At 62.2% G+C, this 19,737-nt stretch overlaps 1 protein-coding gene across 3 annotated transcripts; it reads left to right on the forward strand.

Moving 5' to 3' along the window:
* Positions 1–8,969: 8,969 nt before the first annotated feature.
* Positions 8,970–17,922, forward strand: GBGT1 (globoside alpha-1,3-N-acetylgalactosaminyltransferase 1 (FORS blood group)). 3 transcript variants are annotated; one of them, XM_016133938.2, is made up of 8 exons: positions 8,970–9,118; positions 9,595–9,709; positions 10,232–10,409; positions 10,944–11,009; positions 14,454–14,504; positions 14,594–14,629; positions 15,165–15,299; positions 16,377–17,922. In XM_016133938.2, the coding sequence occupies exons 3-8, from the start codon at positions 10,324–10,326 to the stop codon at positions 17,059–17,061; spliced, it is 1,059 nt and encodes a 352-aa protein (XP_015989424.2). In that variant the 5' UTR covers positions 8,970–9,118; positions 9,595–9,709; positions 10,232–10,323; the 3' UTR covers positions 17,062–17,922. The 3 variants fall into 3 exon arrangements, with proteins under 3 accessions (XP_015989424.2, XP_015989423.2, XP_036073490.1); XM_016133937.2 differs by lacking the exon at positions 9,595–9,709; XM_036217597.1 differs by lacking the exons at positions 8,970–9,118; positions 9,595–9,709; positions 10,232–10,409; positions 10,944–11,009 and adding an exon at positions 13,935–14,323.
* The last annotated feature ends 1,815 nt before the right edge of the window (positions 17,923–19,737 follow it).

Genomic DNA, 19,737 nt, shown 5'->3' on the forward strand with positions numbered 1-19,737 from the left:
CCTTTGCGTCTGAGTTGGGCTCTAACTGGGACATTCGTATTTGGCTTTGGATCGGCATTCCGATAACCCTCCGACACCGGAACACTGGAGACCACTCGGAGACCCCAGGTTGGGTCCCCGCCGGGTTCGCAGACAGGTGGGGCCGAGGCGGGGAAGGAGGAGGGTGAGGTGTTACAGCCCACCCCGCCCCTCACAGCTCTGTCCCCTCGCCCGGAGCACCCCCACCCTGCCGCAAGCCCTCGTCTGCCCCCTCCCCACCCTGCAGAGGGGACGGTGGCAACAGCAACCATGACGGCATGGGCCATGGGCCATGGGCCAGCGAGGAGTCAGTGCTCCTGGGGGCCCCGCAACCCACCCATCTTATAGGTGAAGAGACCGGCACCCAGAGAGCTAGTCACTCGGCCCCGGCCCCTGAGACAGGAAGAGGTTAGATCCAGGATAGGAATCTAGAACCTGAATTGGAGTCTGGCACCAATCGCTCTGCGGTCTGGCCTTGGGACTAACCAGGAAGAAAGTTTATTTATAATCGCGTGATTGGATCTGCGCGTTGAGGCGCAGCACACACACCCCGGACACACGGAAGCCGCACGCGATGAACTACTGAATTGCCCAACGGGAACACAGTGACCAGTGCCCACGGGAAACCGGACATCATCAACCCCCAGGGCGTCCCCTGACACCCTCTCTCCCCCAAGGGGAGCCAGTGTTCTAACTTCGGAGCTAGTTTTTCCTGTGTTTGAATTTGGTTTCAGTGGAATCGTACGGAGTATATTCTCCTGTGTCTGGCTTCCTACATTATGTGTGTAAGAATCATACCAATTCGTCACCATCTCTGGAGCTCAGTTTTACTTCCGTATGATATTCTGTTATTAAAAACAACTACACACCATGCACAAAAATGAACTCAAAGTGGCTCAGAGATCAAACGTGAGACCTAAAACTATCAAACTAAAGTCAACATAAGGGGAAGTCCACGCGTGGGCCGTGACAAGGACTTCCAGGGAATGACAGCAAAAGCCCCAGCAACAGAGCAGAATAAAACCTTACACACTGGACTATGTCAGCATTACAAACCTCTGAGCATCAAGAACATAGTAGAATGAGAATAAAAAAAAAAGAAAACAGCCTGTAGGGTGGGAGAAAATATTTGCGAATCGCAGATGTGCAGAGACACTCATAACCGGATTATATAACTCAGCAGCAACCACAAAACCACGCGGTCAAAGCCCGGGCACAGGGCCTGATCGTGCATGTCCCGGAAGATGCCCCCGCGGGGCCCGCAAGCACACGAGCAGCTGCACCGCATCCCTAACCCTCGGGGAAACGCAAATCCAAAGCAGGAGATGCTGCTTTACACACAAGGACGGCTACCGTCGAAATGAAATAAAAAATGAAATATAAAATTAAAAAAAAAAAATCGGAAAACAGCATGCCGGCAAGGGTGAGGAGGAGCGGCGGGGGTGAGCGGGGACCTGACCGCGCGCTCTTCCCGCGGGCCCAGCTTGGGGTCTGCCGGACGCGCAGGTTTGGGGGGCTGGCTGCACGGGGCCGTGCGCACCTGCTCGGTTCCGAACCTGCTCGGTGCCCCCGGAAGAGGTTGGGATGGTGCGCGCCTGATCACATGCCTTTTGCGCCCCGCTAAAAAATAAACAGAACTTTACGACTGTGTAACCCATTTTGTTGGTCCGTTCCACCGCGGACGCACATCGGACAGGTGAGGAGCGCGGGTCCCCGCGTCCCGGCTCCCGCCCGGGGGGACGCGCGCACGCGCCAGGGCGGGAGGAGCTCCTGCGTGCCCCCTCCAGGAGGCGCCACCCAAGGCACTTTCCACGCAGGTGGATCGGGCCACCCCACCGCGTGTGCGTTGGGTCGCTGCGCGGCGTCGCCAGGGGTCTGCATTAACCGCGGCGTGGTGCGTGTGGTGCGTCGCACTGCGGTTTTAATGCGCATTTTCCTAAGAAGTCATGACACCGGGCGTCTGTTCACAGGGATATTCCCACGTGGGTACCTTAGAGGGGGGGATGCTTAGTCACATCTTTGCCCATTCGTTTTTCTGTGTGAAATATCCATCTTTTTCTAAACTGTTTACAGGAGTTGGTTACTTCTTAGAGATGAGTCTCTCTCCCCACAAGCATATGACACATGTTTTTTTCATTTTCGTTCCATTTCTAGAATCAATACGTGATGATCGTTTTATTTCCCAAGCAACTTACGTTTTCGGTAATACGCTGACTCTTGGTGTAGGGGAGCTCAGCTTACACAGTAAGGCAGCTGAGATTTGCAGAAATGCAGATTTTAACTTTCTTAAATCTTGGCTGTAAAACAAGTTTACATCTTATGTATACATTAATGGCTTTAAAAAATAATTCCAGAGACTCCTTTTATCTATGATTTATTTTTTTTAATGCCTACAGCACCTGGTCTTCCTAGGTGGTCTCCCATCCAAGTAACTAACCACGCCCAACCCTGTTTAGCTTCTGAAATCAGACATCGGGCTTGCTCAGGGTGGCATGGCCGTAGACCATGGGTTAGGGCTCCACTGGGGCACGAACCCAGGACCTTCTGTGCATAAAGCAGACGTCCTGACCCCCACATGTCCTGCAGACTCCTTTGATGAGAGGACCAGCAGCTGTCATTTTCGAAAGATGTCAGAGGCCCTTCCACCGTGGGCAAGGCTGTTCCCGGCGAGCAGAGGGCCGGCGAGCTTTGCTGGGTGGTCGGCGACACTGTAAATGAAAAAGTGCCCGCCTCGCGGAGAGAAAATGTTTCCGGGACGCGCAGTTAGTTGTGTCCGATACCCACGGTGACCCTGGCACACCGAACGCTGCTGAACTGTCCTCCGTACACCAAGAAGGAAGGCAGCTGCGAGAGCTGCCGGGGTGGCCGCGGTGCCAGGCGGCCGGGGAGTGCTCGTCCTCGCCGCACCCGCCCCGTTTCCTCTCAGCGGTGACAGGTGGTGACGGGCGTCCTCAGTGTGAAAAGACCCACTCGATCAACTTTCCTCATTGTTAGCTGGCTGCTCTGTGTCCTGGGGGTCTCTACTCTGAGGCCACGTGACTGACTGCCTTCCTGTTGTCTACCTGGGTCGTCATCGTCACACATAGACCCACAGCCCGCCTGGGATTGACTTCCCATGGACGATGCAAGCATTTCCCGCGTGGGAACGGGGGGAGGGGGGAGGCAGGGGACAGGGTCATTTGCGAGCTGTCTGCTCTGCCCTCTCTGTCCAAACGCCGCGTGTGTCCTGATGACATCCCGCCTCCTCCAGAGTGCCATGACACTCGCGAATGTCCGTCCACGTGTGGACTCTGGGCGCGCCCCCGCCCTTTGCTGTGGCTCTGTGTCTGTCCCTGGACTGTGGCCCTGCCACCCCATCTCCGTGGCCGTAGGAAGCCTGACCCCCTGCAGGGCCTGGCCACCCGCCACTGCGCTCCTCACGGCTGTGCCATTCTCTGCGTTTTCACGCCCGTTTTCAAATCATCTCATCAGCTGCCACACGCGGCGTGTGCTGAGGCCGCGTGCAGGGTCTGCGTGACTCGGGAGAGGGGTGGGGTGGTGGGCTGACGTCGTCACCACACGCGAGGGGGAACACACGTTCAGGGAGAAAGGACGGGCGGGGACAACCACCTGTGCCCTGTCCCAGCAGAGCGGCTCACGGCCCCTTGTACGAAGAGCTCCTGGGAAACCTGGGGAAGGGCGGCGACTGCGGGAAACGTGCAGGAGCCACGCCCAGGCGCGCCGCACAAACACAGCCTCGAACCCCGAAAAACAGCCCCCTCTCGGCCCTCACGGTGTGCCGCAGTCAAGACTAAGCGTTCAAAACTACACCGCCTCTGCGCAGAAATGGGAACTTCTGTTCATGGCTGACTGGGACACCACCGTCTTCCCACGGTGGCGGTTTGGCCGCATCTGTGAAAATGACAAAGACGTTGACCCTCCAACTCGGCAACCCCAGTTCAGGGACTTCGTCCCGCAGACATGGCTCCACACTCGACAGGTGCACCTGCTATTCACGGCACCTTCCTCACGTGAGCAAAAGGTGGGCCACAGCTCCAAAGTGGAGGGGATCCACATGGCCTTTGCCCCAGAACCCCCGGCTGCCGGAAAAGGAGTGACTGCCCCTTCTCCTGACAGCCCTGCCCCAGCCCCTCGCTTTATGCCAGCGTTCCCCCACTCCGCACCCACAAAAGGGGACAAGAAGGTCCAGTTTCTAGATCCTTCTGGAGATGCATGCCGGCCTGGGGTGCCCTGCAGGGTCCTGGGCTTCCGCTGACCGCACCGGCGCCACAGTTCTGACACTGGCCTCCCCGGGGTCCCGGACGACCTCCGGCAGCTCCTCCTCCTCCTCCTCAGCCCCCCCCCCACACCCATGGCCGCCTCGGTCACACACAAGTGCTGTGGCACTGCTACTCTCCACCCCACAGGTGGGCGATGGGGCGTGAAGACAGGGGCACGTTCGAGGGGGACCCTGGTCCTTGCTCACACCTCTCCTGAACAGCTGCTCGGACAAGAAGCCATCCCTGGGCCCCCCAGGCAGCCAGTGCAGCCCTGGGAGGAGGCAGATGACCGCCACAGCCCCCACTGCACACAGGAGGAAGCTGGGGCGGCATCGTCACCCTGGCTGGTTCTCGGGGATCGTGCTTGGGTGGGGGTGGCTAGCACGTGCCCACCAAGCTCCCTCCAAATCCAGGATTCCACCGGCTGAGACTGGCAAGAGAGCCCATTCACATTCCCCCAAATGTGGTGACTCCTTGCCCACATTCAGCCCTGTGTGATCTGGTCCAGATGCCCTCCCCAAGGGCACATCCCCCCCACTCTGCTCCAGGGACCTCAAAAGCCTCTGTCCCCTCAGAGCCCACCATTTGCACTGCCCCTCCTCTGAGGTCTCCCTCCACCGTGGACCCACCTCCGAGGCCGGGCTCAGGCCACCTCCCCGGGCTCCTGCACAGGCACAGACTTCAGGGGAGACTGACCTGCGTTCAGACCCACAGCTGGGCCACGTCACAGCCCTGTGACAGGCACGCTCATGTGGTGAGTTCCCAGAACCTCCATTTCCTCCACTGAAGATGGGGTCAGTGACCCTGGGAGGGTGTGCTGGGGATCACAGCAGGGACGGGAAGGGACCCAAAGTGCTGGAACTCGTGTCCTGGGGACAAGGGGAAGGCGCAGTGACCCTCTCCCTGCCCGGATTCCAGGTCCCCCTGACCCAGCCACGCACCAAGCTGGCCCCTGCGAAAAGTCCAGCCCAGGACAGTGGGGTAGGGTCTATCCTGTGGCCCTCGCTGTCCCCAGATAGCCTACCCACCTGGCCCCATGTCCTATGGTCCCCTAGCTCGGATACAGGTGGTCCTGGGGCTCAGTGGACATGGGTGGGGGTCACAGCCGTTGACGAAAATGGGAAACAAGGAGGACTGGCCCTTCGGGAACCATTGGTGTTGCGCATGCGTGTTATGAGATGGAGTCACGTGTCCCGCAGTGGACATGAGGCCGGCCTGCGCTGCGGGAGGGAGGCAGGTGCACCGCCCACAGCGCGTCCAGCCACGCCCACCGCGGTGCAGGATGGTGGCCACGGCCACTCGGAGCTGCGCTGACGCAGTTCGTCTGTAACCCTCAGGGGACAGTCAGGAAGCTGAGCCCTAGAGAGGCGCCGATCGGCCCAAAGCCCACGAGGCAGGCAGGGCCCAAGAGAGCCAGGATGGTTCCAGCGTCCTAGGTGGAGCTCACCTCCCTATGGGGTTTCCTTTGAGATTGAGAGCCACTGAGATGGTGGGGGGATCACTGCCCAGCCCCTGCCTGCGAGGCTGGTCGCTCTGGGCTCCCCCAGGGCAGACACAGGCGTGTACGTACACACACACACACACACACACACGTACGTACGCACGCATGCACACCCCAACCAGGAGTCAGGAGCAGAGAGCACACTGCGGAGGTGGTATGGGAAGAAAGAGGCTGGAGGCAGCTCCGCATGGGGCAGGGGTATCCAGTCCCCTGGGAACATGCCGGGGCTGGAGCACGAGGAGCGGAGGGAGGCCGGGCTGATGGCAGGGTGCCCGCAAGGGGCCCAGGGCAGGAGCCACCCCCAGGACCGCCTGGAGAGGACAGGGGCTGGGGTCCGGCATCCTCTCTCCGCACCTGGCACCAGGAGGAGACCCGTCCTTGGTGTGGGCGGGGCTACAGGGCAGAAAGCCTCAGCCTCTTTATACACTGGGCTGCAAAGGTGGTGTGTGACACCGAGGGTCCCACAGGCTCCTAGACGAGTCCGTCGTCCTCCGTTCTCCACCCACGACCCCCGGTGCTCCAGGTTCCGGGAGAATGCTTTCTACTCCCTCGGGGTCCTTCTGAGCAGAGGGCAGCCTGGGGCTTGGGGTGGTCTTTGGACCTGGGCAGTGCAGAACGTGGCAGAGCACCGGCCACCCGTCTGGGGACAGGGCCATCCTCTTTGGAGCCTTGGGTCCTCATCTGGAAGCGAGTCCGCGTTATGGCCCTGGCTGGGCTGAGGCGGCTTCGTGAATGGACCGCACACTAGGACGGCGGAGGGAAAGGGGGCAGAGGGGCGGCTTCAGAGGTCCTGTCATCCCCCGGAGCCGGCGGGTCCCGCCCCTTTGCCCCTCTGGCCCAGGGCGAGCTGCCGCCTTGACGACATCCAAACAAAGGTGTGTGTTTTGTTTTCTGGTTTTCGGGCCTGGGGCTGCAGTGCCGGAGCCGACCACCAGGGGGAGAACTGTGCCCACCGTGCTCCGTGGAGCGGCTGGAGCAGAAAAGGGACACCGGGGGTCATTCTGGGCATCCTCCTGCCTCTGACCCGACACGCGCTTTCTGTTATCAGCCTCCGTGTCCGCCGTGTGAGAATCTCAGAGGCGGCAGGGGCCCCGAGACCCTCTCATCACTCACAGCTGCTGTGCCCCGCACGCTCACCCTGAGCAGGGGCCGGTGCTGGGCCTGGGGCGGTGCTGGAAGGACCCACGTGGCCCCCGCCCTCCAGGAGCGCACAGCGGGGGGGGGGGCGGGGCAGGGGGACGAAAGCACAGAAGCAAGTCCGGGTGGGAGGGAAGGGCAAGTGCTCTAGGGAAGCGAAGCTGCTGCTGGGGGGAGGTGGCTAAGTGGGATCTAAGGCCTCCAGGGTGACATTCACTCTGTGACCAGAAGGACAGAAGTCAGCCTTGCACACATCTGGGAACAGTGTGCAGGGGAAGCTCAAAGGTGCAGAGACTCAGAGGCAGAAGAGAATTCGGCTGGTGGCTGGAGAGAGTAAGGAAGGAGGAGGGAGGATGGGGGGAGGGGGGCGGGACCAGGAGGGCAGGTCCAGGCCAGGCCAGGCGGGAGGTGCTGGCATCTCTGCTGTGTGACAGCTTTGCCCAGACTTAGCACTCACAGGCCACACACTGACCACCTCACAGTCCCTGTGACTAGGATCCATCTCGGCTCTGCTGGGAGCCGCCTATGGGGGTCCCCCGGGAGGCCTGGCTGCGGTCTCAGCTGAGGCTCTGCAGGGGCGAGGCCTGTCTCTGAAATCAATCATGGGGATTGGCAGGATTCAGTCTGGACCTGGGGTGCAAGTCTTCCCTGTCTGTGGGCCGGGACCCTCTTGGTCACCAGGGCCCAATCAGGCGGCTCGTAGCACCTAGTCTTGCTTCTTTAGAACGTTGGCTCAGAGAGGCAGAGGGACGGAGAGGGGACACAGGAACGAGGAGACCAGGAGAGGTCACAGCCTTTTCATAGCGCCACCTCGAGTGACGCCCCATCGTTTTGTGCTCCTGTCTTCACTGGAAGCCGTGGCGAAGCTCGGACATCCGTGGGGGAGGGGACCACTCAGCGGGCCCAGGAGGCGGGATGCTGGGCGCTCTCTTTGGTTATCCTTGTTTCTCCCAGCTTCTTCCATGCCACCCTGAGGTGATCCTTGGGCTGAATTCGCCTCTTCAGGGGGAAGCACCGGCGGGAGCGGCAGAGAACACCGGCTGGGCCCAGAGGGGGCGTGGCCAGCAGGCGAGAGCTCGGTCTGCCGCCCCGTTCACTGCTTCATTACCTGGGAAGCCCCAGCAGCGTCCAGCAGGGACACGGGGGGAGGGGGGGACTTCGCAAACTTAAACTGAGTGAGAAAAACAAGCCAGTTGGTCCCAGACCAGGTCCCAGGGAACCACCCCTTGCATCTGAAAACGGAGGTATGACCTTTCATGCAGCACTCGCCAGCTCCCCGCCTGTGGACTTCTGGGGATACAGGCCCTGCCTTCCTGGGAACCTGTGGTCCTCAAGGGAGGCCCCAGGGACACAGGCCGCGGAGCCTGGAAGGACCTGGGAGGCTGTGCCCAGGTGCCGGGCAGATCTGGGTTTGCAGCTGGGTTTGCAGCTGGAAACCGCATCACTGTGAAGCAGAGCCTCAGCTGTTCAGTCTTCCCTGCCCTTTCTCAGCATCCGGCTCCGTAAGCCCCCTCCCTCACCATGGCGAGGCAGAGGCCCTCCCACGCCCTCCCCTTGGCCTACCCCTCGGTGAGACGTAAGAGGGTCGGCCTGGGGCTGCTGGAGTCGACGCGCCCCGACAGGCCAGGCCGAGGGAGGGAAGCGTGACAACCCCACTGACATGGGCGGAAACAGGGGCTGGGAGATTCCAGGTCCCCCAGGCCGGGCGCCGGGCGTAGAGGCCCCGAGCAAAGGAGGAGCGATCCTAAACCGGAACCAGCCGTTTTCACCTGGCTGTGATGGCATCGATGCTCTTCTAAATCCACCGGCGTTTTTCCCCCAAGTAGCTACTGCTCGGGCCCGCAAGCCCGCCAGGCGTTCCCGGGCCCGCGCTTCCCGCCGCGCAGCTGGGCCTGCTGCGCCCACCGCCCCGAGGACCCCCTGCGGGAACAGGGCAGCGGCCGCGGGGTGGGGCGCGGGGTGGGGCGCGGGGCGGGCGGGCGGGGCCGAGGCTGTGGGCGGGGCCAGACGCTCCTTTGGCCTCTCGCGGACACCGCCCGGCCCCGCCCCCGGCCGCAGGCCTAACATCGGGCGGGACGTGCGCGCACTGCCCCAGGCGCCGCGCGGCCGCGGTGAACGCGGAGGGCCCGGCGAGCGGAGTCCTGGGTCTCCGGTCCGAGGTGCGCCCCTCCTTCCATCCCAACGCCCCGTCTGGCCGTAGGAGGTGAGTCTGTACCCCGCAGGGACAGTCGCGCTCCCCCCGCCCCACCCTGTCGCTGCGCGGTGCCTGCGCTGAGGCCGGGCGCCCCGAGCCGGGAGCCCGCACTGGCGGGCGGAAGTCGACGTGCGCGTCTCGGCCCCAGGCCCCTGGGTGCGGACTCCGGGCTGGAGCGGACGGTCTCCGGGCTGGCTTTGGGTTGGCGGAGTGGCCCCGGCGGCCTGGGCCCCGCGGGAGGCAGGGTCTAGCGGAGCCGACGGTCGAGGCGGGGATTTGGAGAACGCTGCGCCCCGTGGCCCGGTGGGGAAACTGAGGCCCGCAGAGGAGGGAGAGGGAGCGGGCTTGCCAGATGCCACCGAAACCCCCGCCCCAGGGTCTTTCTTCGACCTGGGTGGCCCCTCCTTGGCTGCCAGGGGTCTCTTGCCGGCTGTGACCCCGACTATGCCAGGCGCCTTACAGCCCTTCCCGCACGCCGTCCTCAGGGCCGATGCGTATTGTCTTCACTCTCCGCCTCCCCGACCCTGCGCCTTTAATCCCGGGAGATCGCTGAGGCTGTTTTCGTGGCGGGAGAGTGTCCTGCCCAGCATCATGGAGACAGTGAGCGTTGGAGCGCGTTCCCGCGGACAACCTAGAGCGCCCAGGCCCCGCCTCCCGGAGGAATGCGCTGCTGCCACCCCTCCCCCCATTCACCCCCCCCCCCCCCCGGAATCCCGCCGTGTCCCCGCCGTGCAGATTCTGGGCTCGAGTCCCAGTGTCCTCACAGTTCTGCACGGGAACCAAGCCCAGCCCGGGCGCCCCGCCCTGGCGCTGCTGGCGCAGTCGGGCGGTCCTCGACGCACCTCCGCCACGGCGGGGGGCGGGGCGGGGGGGGGTGCTGGAGAGGGCAAGGAGACCTGACAGCCGAGGGGCGAGTGTTGCGGGGCTTGTCAGATGGGCCAGCGCCACCTCCGAGGCACAGCTGCAGGCTTCGGCTGAGCACTGAGTAGTGGGCCGGCTTCCGGAGTTGCGCCTCGGGTCCAGCAGGAAATGGAGACCAGGGACCCGCATTCCCCTGGGGCCGCCCAAAGGAGGGCAGGGTAGCAAGGACGGGGCCGCTGGATAAGGAGCTTTCCTTTGCAGGTGTTCCCGGGACCCTGGAGACACAGACTCAGCAGGAGAGAGGAGGGCCGACTCGCGGGGCACACCCAGTCTCAGCAGATGCCCAGGCTCAGATGCTACGCCCAGCCATGCGCTGCCACAGACTGGCCCTGAGCCTGGGGTTGGGCCTGCTGGTTGGCACCATCTTCTGTGCTCTGTGGTGAGCATGCCCCATGAAGCCCTCGCTCCCAACATCGCAGCCCCCAAACCTGACCCCTTCCGGGGCTCCCGGGTTTCACCCACCTCTCCTGGCACACCTGGGCCCTAACCGCAGCCCCAGCCCCAGCAAAATGGAGCTGGGCTTCTGGATCGTTGTCTTGTCCCGGCCTCCTGGCCTTTGCACTTGCTCTTTCCTCTTCCCCGATCATCCTTCTAGCCATGTGGACGGGACACTCCCGTTCATGCTCCAGAATTCATGCTCCTTCTATGACGTCCCCAGGGCTGTCCCCCCCACCCCACCCCACCCCGCTTTGTGTGCAGGGCCTGCCATCAAGAGCCGTCCCACCCAGGAGGGAATGCCCGTGTGGGTGAATAGTGCCTGCAGAGACCGGAGGCTTTGTCCTCCGAGGTCAGCCAGACCTGAGTTGTGCTGGGGGACCCCCACACGCTCCACTGGGCCTTCACGGCCACTAATGAGCACCGAGTAGCTTTCAGCCTCTGGGACAGAGCTGAATCAGGGGTTTTTCCTTCCCAGGGTGTACGTCGAGAACTGGCTGCCATTCTCCTATGTCCCCTATTATCTGCCCTGTCCGGAGATCTTGTAAGTATGGGGCCGGGAGAACAGGGGGCCCTGTGGGCGGCCCGGAGTGGAGAAGGTGGGACAGCTTTTAAGGTCGCTGTGCCTGCAGAGTCTGAGATCCTAAGCTCGTGGTTCTGATCAGTGTGATGAGTGTTTGGGTCATTTATGGGCTGCTCCGCCTCAATGACCGGGTGTCCCTGCACCGTCCCCTCTATAGCGGGCCTTGAGCGTGTTGGGTAGCTCCAAGCCTCACGTGCTGCATCTGTAAAGTGGGGCAGCGGAGGTGCCCCTCCCGGCCCACTGGAGGCTTGGAGTGGGTCGATGCCTTTAAATAGCCTGGAGCAGCACCGAGCACATAGTAGGTGCTCGGTAAACAGCGCTTTTAGGACTTGGCTATTTTGCTCAGTTCTCTGTGGATTCGAGAAACAAATTAACACGTGACCAAAGTCTTCCCCACATAACGAACGCATCAGTCGAGAGTGAAAAAATCCGACGGGACAGTCTCGAGGGGCATCATGGCGGCTGAAGTTTAAAATGTGGGTCGCAGACTACTAATTAACGAGGCGTGCCTTATTAGTATTCTAGAAACAAGAGATGGTATGTTAGGAAGCTGGAAAGCAGGAAAGATGAAAGAGAAGAAAAACCCTCTCGGGTCCCACCGATCTGAATTATCCACAGCCTGTCGTTGGCTCGTGGGTTGCCGCACTTTCTAAACGAACAGGTTGTGCGTTTACTCGGTGATATTTACTAGCTTCCTACCGAGAATCGTCGTGATCTTAATGTCTTTATGATTTTTATTCTGTTTCTCAGAAATGGATTTATCTTTCGGCGCGTGTTCATACTCTCAGTGATGACTGACATTTTATTCTACCCAGGGGTTGGGTCATAATTCTTGAACCCCTTTCCCACCTAAATTTGGGAAGTTGTTAGGTTGTTTCCAATTTCCCAGGGTCCTAAAGTCATTTTTAATGAGCAGCTTTGGACATAAAGTTTTTCCACCTGAAAGATCTTTCAGTTGGATGTGTTCCCTTCCCCCGGCCAGAGGACATGGAGAGGTTCTTGGTCCATCTTGTCGGGTTGCTTTCCGGAAGGACCAGGGCACCCCCACACTCACATCCCCACAAACCCCACGCCCACCCACGGCACTGCCCCTGGGCCACACTGCTGGACAGACGAGACGGAAGCAGAAAACAAACTGGAAACTAGAAAAAAGTAAAACCAAACCACCTCGCCGATCCAAGAGATGGGAAATGCTGTCTCTTTGGCTTAAATTTCATTTCTTCGATTCCTTCTGAGTCTCCCTGCCCGCCTTCACCTCCCCCCTCCCCCCACACACTGATCGAACCTCCTCTTCCTGGACTGCTTGGCCTCTGGCCTATACCATCCTCTGTCATGGCCCTTGGCAGAGCAGACTTGCTACATTTTTTTTTTTTTCCCATTCCAGTTTGTCTGTCTTTTGATTGCACCAAGTTGTTTTTCTCACAGATTGAAGGTGGAGGCTCTGTTTGTTTCCCATGGTCATGTCTCGAAGCCTCTTCGTTTGGATTTCTTCTGGACTTTTAGGTGTCTTATGTATGCTCAGAGGTTCAGAAATGTGACGTTCTTTTGGCTGGCGCCCTCCTGTGGCTTTTGTAGGTTATGTCCAACCCTTTTGGGCAGCCGGAGGACTCTGGCCTTGTGGGGGACCGGAGGGGCGGTCGCCGGGGCGTGTGGGACGCCGGGCTGGCCGGTGCCAGCGTCCTCCGTTCTGACAGCCTTTGCCGAGAGCTGTCACGTTCTGAGCGGGGACCCGAAATGTGCTTCTCTGTGTGAACTAGGGCAGAGGGTCGATTTGATGGATTGACTTTAAAAAAGTATCGATTGCAGAGTGCAGCCCAGTCGCAGAGGGACAGATACTCTGAGATGCCAGTCAGCGAGAGCCCTGGAGGGGTCACACTCAGAGACAGCGGTGGGACAGCGGTGACGGGGGGTGGGGGCACGGGCCAGGGGGACCGGGAGGATGATGCGGACGGAGTTTCCGTTTGGGAAGGTGAGAAGGTTCTGGAGCCGGAGGGCGGGGGTGGCCGCGGCACGAAGTGTGCGCACTTAACACAGCTGAACTGTGCACCTGAGAACCGTTAACATGGTAAGTGTCTGTCACTGTGTCTTGCCACACACACCGACAAGCATAGACCGAAAATTCCGGGAAAATGCAGGGAGACTCAAGCCGTCCCATCGTCCCTTCCTATGGGACATGTTGAAAATTCCCGAAGGAGTGGCAGGCGGTGCGTCCTCAGGTGGTCGGAGCCTCACAGCTGGCTCCTCCCAGAGCTGCTCCGTGGTGGCCGTGGGCTGGCCTCCCCTTCGCTGCCTCCCACCTCCCCCAACTGGGGAGCAGCTCTATGCGGAAGGTTTTATTGTCTCGTTTTTTTTTAAGGGTGAGGGGGCTGTAACTCCCGAGGAGTCAAACGTCAGGCCCCAGGTGTCTAGGCCAGATGGCGGCAAAACCGGAGACTTGGTGCAGGCTGCTCCCTGCTTCCTCGGGGACCCCCGTGTGACTGCTCCCCTCGGGGTGGCCTTGGTTGACGTGCGTGAGGCTCACCACATAGACCACTGGCAGTGGGCTGAGGCCCCCAAGCCGCATCCCTGATTTCGTTCTCACGGCAGCTCTCAGGACGGTCACCCGTTTCATAGATGAGGAAAAGCAGGTGCATCGGTCAGGGCTGCACTAAGGAAACAGCCGGCAGGAGGGAGGGAAGCAGGCAGGTCGGCGGGCGGCCGGCTGGTAGGTAGCTGGACACGGCGCTCGGCGCTCGCGGGGGCGGCGGGCCAGGGCGAGCACAGGGCAGGCCGTCGGGGGGGGGGGGCAGGCCATCGGGGGGGGGGACAGGCCGTCGGGGGGGGACAGGCCGTCGGCGGGGGGCAGGCGCTGACACTGCTGTCCACCGACGGCGTGTCCTCTTCGAGGACCCCACGGTTCTGTTTCCAGGGGCTTTGGACTGGTAAATCAGGCCCACCAGATGATCCAGGGTAATCTTTGCACGGTCAGCTGGTGCAGATGTTAGTCACGCCTGCCAAACGCCTTCACCGCACTTTGACTGGTGTTTGCTTGACAGCTGGCCATCACTGTGGGCTCGGGTTAAGTCACTCTCCCAAGGCCCTCAGGCCAGGAACTGGCAGAGCTGGGCTCACCGGTCTTTGGGGGCTTCTCCAGCCTTCCACCTGAGAGGTGTGGGAAAGCATAGCTTTGGAGACAAACGGCCACGGGTCGGACTCACTACGCCACCACTCGGTGACCGTGGACAGACTGCGTCTGTGGGGGCCCAGCCCTGCAGAGTGAGCAGAGCAGTGGGAAGGTTCGAGGGAGCCTGCCTGGAACCCAGGGGCCGCGGGGGGCGGGGGGGGTGCTGCTTGTGGAGGTGTCGGCTGAATCTCAGCCTCACTCACAGCGTGCGCTGACGGCTGTTTCTTGCCCCTGCCCGCCAGCAACATGAAGCTGCAGTACCAGGGGGAGAAGCCTTTCCGGCCAGTGGCGCGGTAAGCAGGCCGTCCCCTCCCCCCTCGCGGGCCCGCAGTCAGGGCCGCCTGCCCTCACACCCCTCACCACTGGCCCTTCTCTGTCGCAGGTCCCAGTACCCTCAGCCCAAGCTGCTGGAGCAGAGGTAGGTGCCGATTCGGGTCTGGGTGCAGCGTGGAGGGGGACCTGGAGTGGAAGATGGGGGCACAGAGCTCTGAATTACATAATTTGGGGGAATAGAGGTACCAGGTGGCCTCGGGGTCCGGGTAGCCTGGGACCTGGGCTCCAGTCGGCTCTGTCACTAGCTGTGTGACCTTGGGCGGGTCACCCAGCTGCTCTGCACTTGCGCTCAGGTGGACAGCACCCACCTCTCAGAAGGCTGTGCAGCATGGTGCCCGCCGCGTAGCAGGAGCTCGGTCCCTCCTGGTGACGATGTTGGTGACCCCGTTGATTAGGCACTTAGCCAGCGCCCCCGGACAGCCGACATGCACTAACTCCTGGTCCTCCCGACCACCCCGGGAAATTGGCTGTCATTGTCCCCACTTTGTGCCCGAGGAGACTGAGGCCCAGGGACAGGGACCAGGCTGCTGGGGTCACACAGCGTGGGAGGCAGGGCCAGGGTGAGACTGAGGCTTTCCTGAGGGGAGGGTCTCAGCCCCCGCGGCCCCCCCTGCTGACAGGCCCACAGAGCTGCTGACGCTCACGCCCTGGTTGGCACCCATCGTCTCCGAGGGGACCTTCGACCCGGAGCTCCTGCAGGACATGTACCAGCCGCTGAACCTGACCATCGGGGTCACGGCATTTGCTGTGGGGAGGTGAGCGGCGGGGTGGGTGTGGGGGAGGGAGCAGGTATTCTCTCGAGTCACTGGAGTCCACAAGCCACTGGAGCTCACAGTCTGGGGAGAGGCAGGAGCTGGACACGGGACTCCGGGCTCCAGGGAGGCCCCAAACCGGGTGCCACACAGGGGGAAGGCAGGAAGTTGAGTGCGGTGGTGAGCAGACGGCTCCCCGGAGGGCGGGGGGCTGGCCCCCGGCATGGAGGGGGAGGGGTGGCTGCTCGGGACTGCAAGACAGGAGCCTTTGTCGGGGCCCTCCTCACCCCCTCACCCCTGTCTGCTTCCCCTGAGCAGCCCAGACAGGACTGGAAACCGCAGACCACTGCACGTGACTAGGACTCCAGGGCCAGGCCACAGGCAGGCCTCTCTTCCTACCCCCGGGCCTGCCTGCTCCCTGCATTTCTCTGTTTCCCTCTCTCCTCCCTGATCCCACATGACCTTTCCCATAGGACCCACCCTGGTGGCCTCCCTCTGGGTGCCTGTCTAGGACACCTGAGAAAGGGGCTGTGATGGGTCCCAAGGCCCGAAGTTCTGGCCACAGGATAGATGGCTCCCCTGGGAGCCAGGCGACCCCTGGAGGGTCAGGCCACATAGTTTCCACCTGCCCTGAGCCCCTAGCCCCCACACTGCTTACCTTCCCTGGATGCACCCACTCACCTGCTTCCTGGTTCCTCTCCTCTCTCTGAGCCTCAGTGTCTCTGCTGAGTGGGGAGTATGGTGCCTGCCTTCTAGCGAGTTTCTGAGGTTCAGAGAAGATAAGAATCCCTTAGAACACTCCTGGCACTTAGTAAGTGCTCAGGATATTTAGCTCGGTTTGCGAATATGAGAATCATTGCCGAGTACCATTGTTATGATGGTCTTAGGAGGTCAGTGTTTTGATCGTGGCCATTTGACAGACCAGGACCCCAGGGCCAGACCTGAGTGACTCCTCGAGGTGGGGTGCTGGGAGGCGGACTCAGCCGGGCGGACTCTGGGCCCCGGGCCCCGCGCGGTGCCACACACGTGGGGCCCCAGACAGTGGCGGGGCCACCGCGGCTGACAGGCTGTCCTCACCAGGTACACCGGCTTCGTCCGGCACTTCCTGGAGTCGGCGGAGCGGTTCTTCATGCACGGCTACCGGGTGTGCTACTACGTCTTTACCGACGACCCCGCGGCCATCCCCCGGGTCCCGCTGGGCGCCGGCCGCCAGCTCAGCGTCATCCCCGTCCAGAAGCATGCCCGCTGGGAGGAGGTGTCCACGCGCCGCATGGAGACCATCAGCCAGCACATCGCCAGGCGGGCGCACCGGGAGGTGGACTACCTCTTCTGCCTGGACGTGGACATGGTGTTCCGGAACCCGTGGGGCCCTGAGACCCTGGGAGACCTGGTGGCCGCCATCCACCCCGGCTACTACGCCGTGCCCCGCCGGCTCTTCCCCTACGAGCGCAGGCCCGTGTCCGCCGCCTTCGTGGCCGACGGCGAGGGCGACTTCTACTATGGCGGGGCGGTCTTCGGGGGGCGGGTGGCCAGGGTGTACGAGTTTGCCAGGGGCTGCCACATGGGCATCCTGGCGGACAAGGCCAACGGCGTCATGGCGGCCTGGCAGGAGGAGAGCCACCTGAACCGCCGCTTCATCTCGCACAAGCCCTCCAAGGTGCTGTCCCCCGAATACCTCTGGGACGACAGGAAGCCCCAGCCGCCCAGCCTGAAGCTGATTCGCTTTTCCACGCTGGACAAGGACACCGCCTGGCTGAGGAGCTGACGGCGGAGCCGGGGCTGCGGGGGACGGGGACCCCAGGCCCCGCAGCCGGCTCGCCCCAGCGCCTGGCCGCTTGAGCCTTAGCCGAGACCGGCCCTGTGCCACCTACCTCAGTCTGTCAGGAGAGTCCACCCGGCAAGGGCGAGGGGGCGTGGCAGGGCCTTTGCGAGCCGCACAGCTGTGCCCACCTCGGCTGTGTCAGACGGGGTGGGGGAGCGGAGAGTGGCAGTAGGGAGCACAGGGCCCCCCCGACCACGTGCCTTCAGGCCGGCTCTGCAGTCTGGCCCTCCTCAGTTTCTGCCCGCCACCTCTGCCCTCTGCCCTCTCTTGCCACTTGTTGCCCTTCAAGTTGCACTTCTCACGCTGGTGTGAAAGGCGTCCCACGTGCCTTTGCTCTGGCTTCAGGGCTCCCGTGTCTGCACGGGGCGCCAGCGCCTCACTCAGGACCCGGGGGTGAGCCTGTGACGAGGGCCTGGGCTCTCTGGTTGTCAGTCCAGCTGCGCCCCATGGCGACCACCCTCCCTGGCCCTCACTGCCCTCTTCGTAAGAGAGTTGGGGCAGTTTGAATAAAGTCGGCACGTGCTAGGCCTTAACAGGGGTGTTTTACCCGCACGTCTGAGTGTGTGTGCCGCCAGCCATGGGGTACAAGCAGCCTGGGGTGGGGGAGGGAAGGTGGAGTTTTCTAGAACACCTGGGCTGAAACTGGCTGGCATGACAGACGGGATTTCTTCCCATGTCTGGGAGACTGAGCGAGGTGGCCACACGCTGCTGGACAAACGTGGACGGAAGGGACGCAGCAGAGCCCGTCAGCCCCATGTCCTGTGGGCTCGGTCCCTGAGCACCCAATAAACGTGTCCGCCGGCCCTCCTGTGTCCCTCACGCATCCGGGCCAGCCTCGGCCCGCTGAGGCCGCCGGTGGGCATGCGTCAGACCCGGACTCAGAGGGCCGCGCAGGGCAGCCTCACCGGCGTGGCCCCCACAGGACTCAGAGCCCCATGGCAGTTCTGTCTCCCTGGAGTGGGGGACATGTTCAGGGTTCGGCGGCCCGGTGTCCCCTGCCCTGGGAATAGCAGCATCTTTGGTGACGGAGGGTGTGCTCTGGCTATGCTGGGATGAGACCCCCCCCCCAACCCGGCCACTCCCGGAAAAGCTGGGTGCCAGCCCTGAGCCCACTCGTCTAGCACCATGTGCTTTGGCTGGTGACCGCAAGGGTCAGGCAGACCGAGTGACCACTGTGAGCAGACAGCCCGGGCTGGAGGGAACGAGTCAGGAAGGGGCCCTGGGGTGCTTCCTGGGGAGGGCTGGGCTTGCCCCAGGGGAGGAAGGAGCAGGCCCTGCCTTTAAGGAGCTTCCGGATTGGCGCAGGAAGAGACCCCTCGAGGCGGAGATCAGGGAAGGTCAGGGGGAGGTGGCCCTGTCAGCCTTGCCAAGGAGAAGGGAGCCCCCACCTCGCTTCAGCCCAGCTTCCAGCCCCTGGTCTCCCAGCCCCAGCCGATAAGCCTTAAGAGCCTTGGCTCAAGCCCCCTGGGCCCAAGGCTGACTCTGGTCCCCATCCTGGGGTGTGCCCCTCAGACACGAGTGGGTGACGGGACCCAACTCTTAGAACCAAACCCGGGGCCAGGCTACTTCTCTAAAAGAAGCTGAAGGCCTGGACCGAAGATGCCCCACGGGTGGGAAGAAGCAGGGCTGGGGAGGGCGGCCTGGCCCACAGAGGGAGGTGGGTCACCGGCAGCCGCCGGGCCGGCTAGCCCAACCGGACCTGAGCTACGGGCACCAGTCTTGCCAGCGCGGATGATTCTGGGGACTCCGAAGTTTTTTTTTGTTTGTTTTTTTGTTTTTAAATTGCAGTTACTTAAGAAATAGAATTACAAATACAAGGCCGGGCTCAGAGGCTGCCGCCTCGGGGTCCTGCACAAGCACAGCTTTTGGGGGCAGACTGACCTGCGTTCAAACCCACAGCTGGGCCACATCACAGCCCTGTGACAGGCAAGCTCACGTGGCGAGTTCCCAGAACCTCCGTTTCCTCCACTGAAGATGGGGTCAGCGCCCCTGGGAGGGTGTGCGGGGAATCAGAGCAGGGGCGTGAAGGGACCCAACACGCGTGGACTCAGGAGGTTGCCTGGCCGGGGAGCCCGGACACAGGGCTCTGACGGTCAGCACTGGGCCCAGGCATGGCAAAGAGCAATGATTCTGCGGTCCCCGTTCGTGGCTGACTTGGTCCCTCAGAGCTGAGTGACCTTGAGCGCTGGGGCCACTGCTCATCTGTAAAGTGGGATGAAAGCACTGAGTGCCCAGGGGGCTCCCCAATAACAGGAGCTACCCCCGATACTCCGCCATCCTGGGGGTGGGTCCCTCTCCTCCACTGGCTCTTACTCCAGCCAGGGCTGCAGCCAGGGACAGGCTGGACCTTGTGCCCCTGGGTCCCTCCAGGAAGAAAAGGGAGCGGGTGTAGAGGATTCGGAAGCGGCGGCCTGGCCTTCCTGCCTGCACTCAGCGTGCACTGCTGCCTCCACCGCTGCTTCGGGTCCCCCTAACCCCAGCCATCCATCGAGCTGCCCCTGTAACTGGCATATGGGGACCAGGACGAAAGGGCGGGGGTGTATATGCAGGGACTCCCCTGTCTCCGGGTCTCCACACCCACGCGCACCACCCGGCAGACTGCGCCTTGCTGGGTTTGGG

Source organism: Rousettus aegyptiacus, unplaced genomic scaffold, assembly GCF_014176215.1.
Source record: "Rousettus aegyptiacus isolate mRouAeg1 unplaced genomic scaffold, mRouAeg1.p scaffold_m13_p_3, whole genome shotgun sequence".
In the NCBI taxonomy this organism is placed as follows: Eukaryota; Metazoa; Chordata; class Mammalia; order Chiroptera; family Pteropodidae; genus Rousettus; species Rousettus aegyptiacus.

Excerpts from the sequence above, each read along its gene's own strand:
- GBGT1 (XM_016133938.2), top strand. The coding sequence starts at position 10,324 with ATGCTACGCCCAGCCATGCGCTGCCACAGACTGGCCCTGAGCCTGGGG. Across the intron at positions 14,505-14,593 it reads CCTTTCCGGCCAGTGGCGCG|GTCCCAGTACCCTCAGCCCA; the intron begins GTAAGCAGGCCG and ends TCTCTGTCGCAG. Across the intron at positions 14,630-15,164 it reads CCCAAGCTGCTGGAGCAGAG|GCCCACAGAGCTGCTGACGC; the intron begins GTAGGTGCCGAT and ends CCCTGCTGACAG.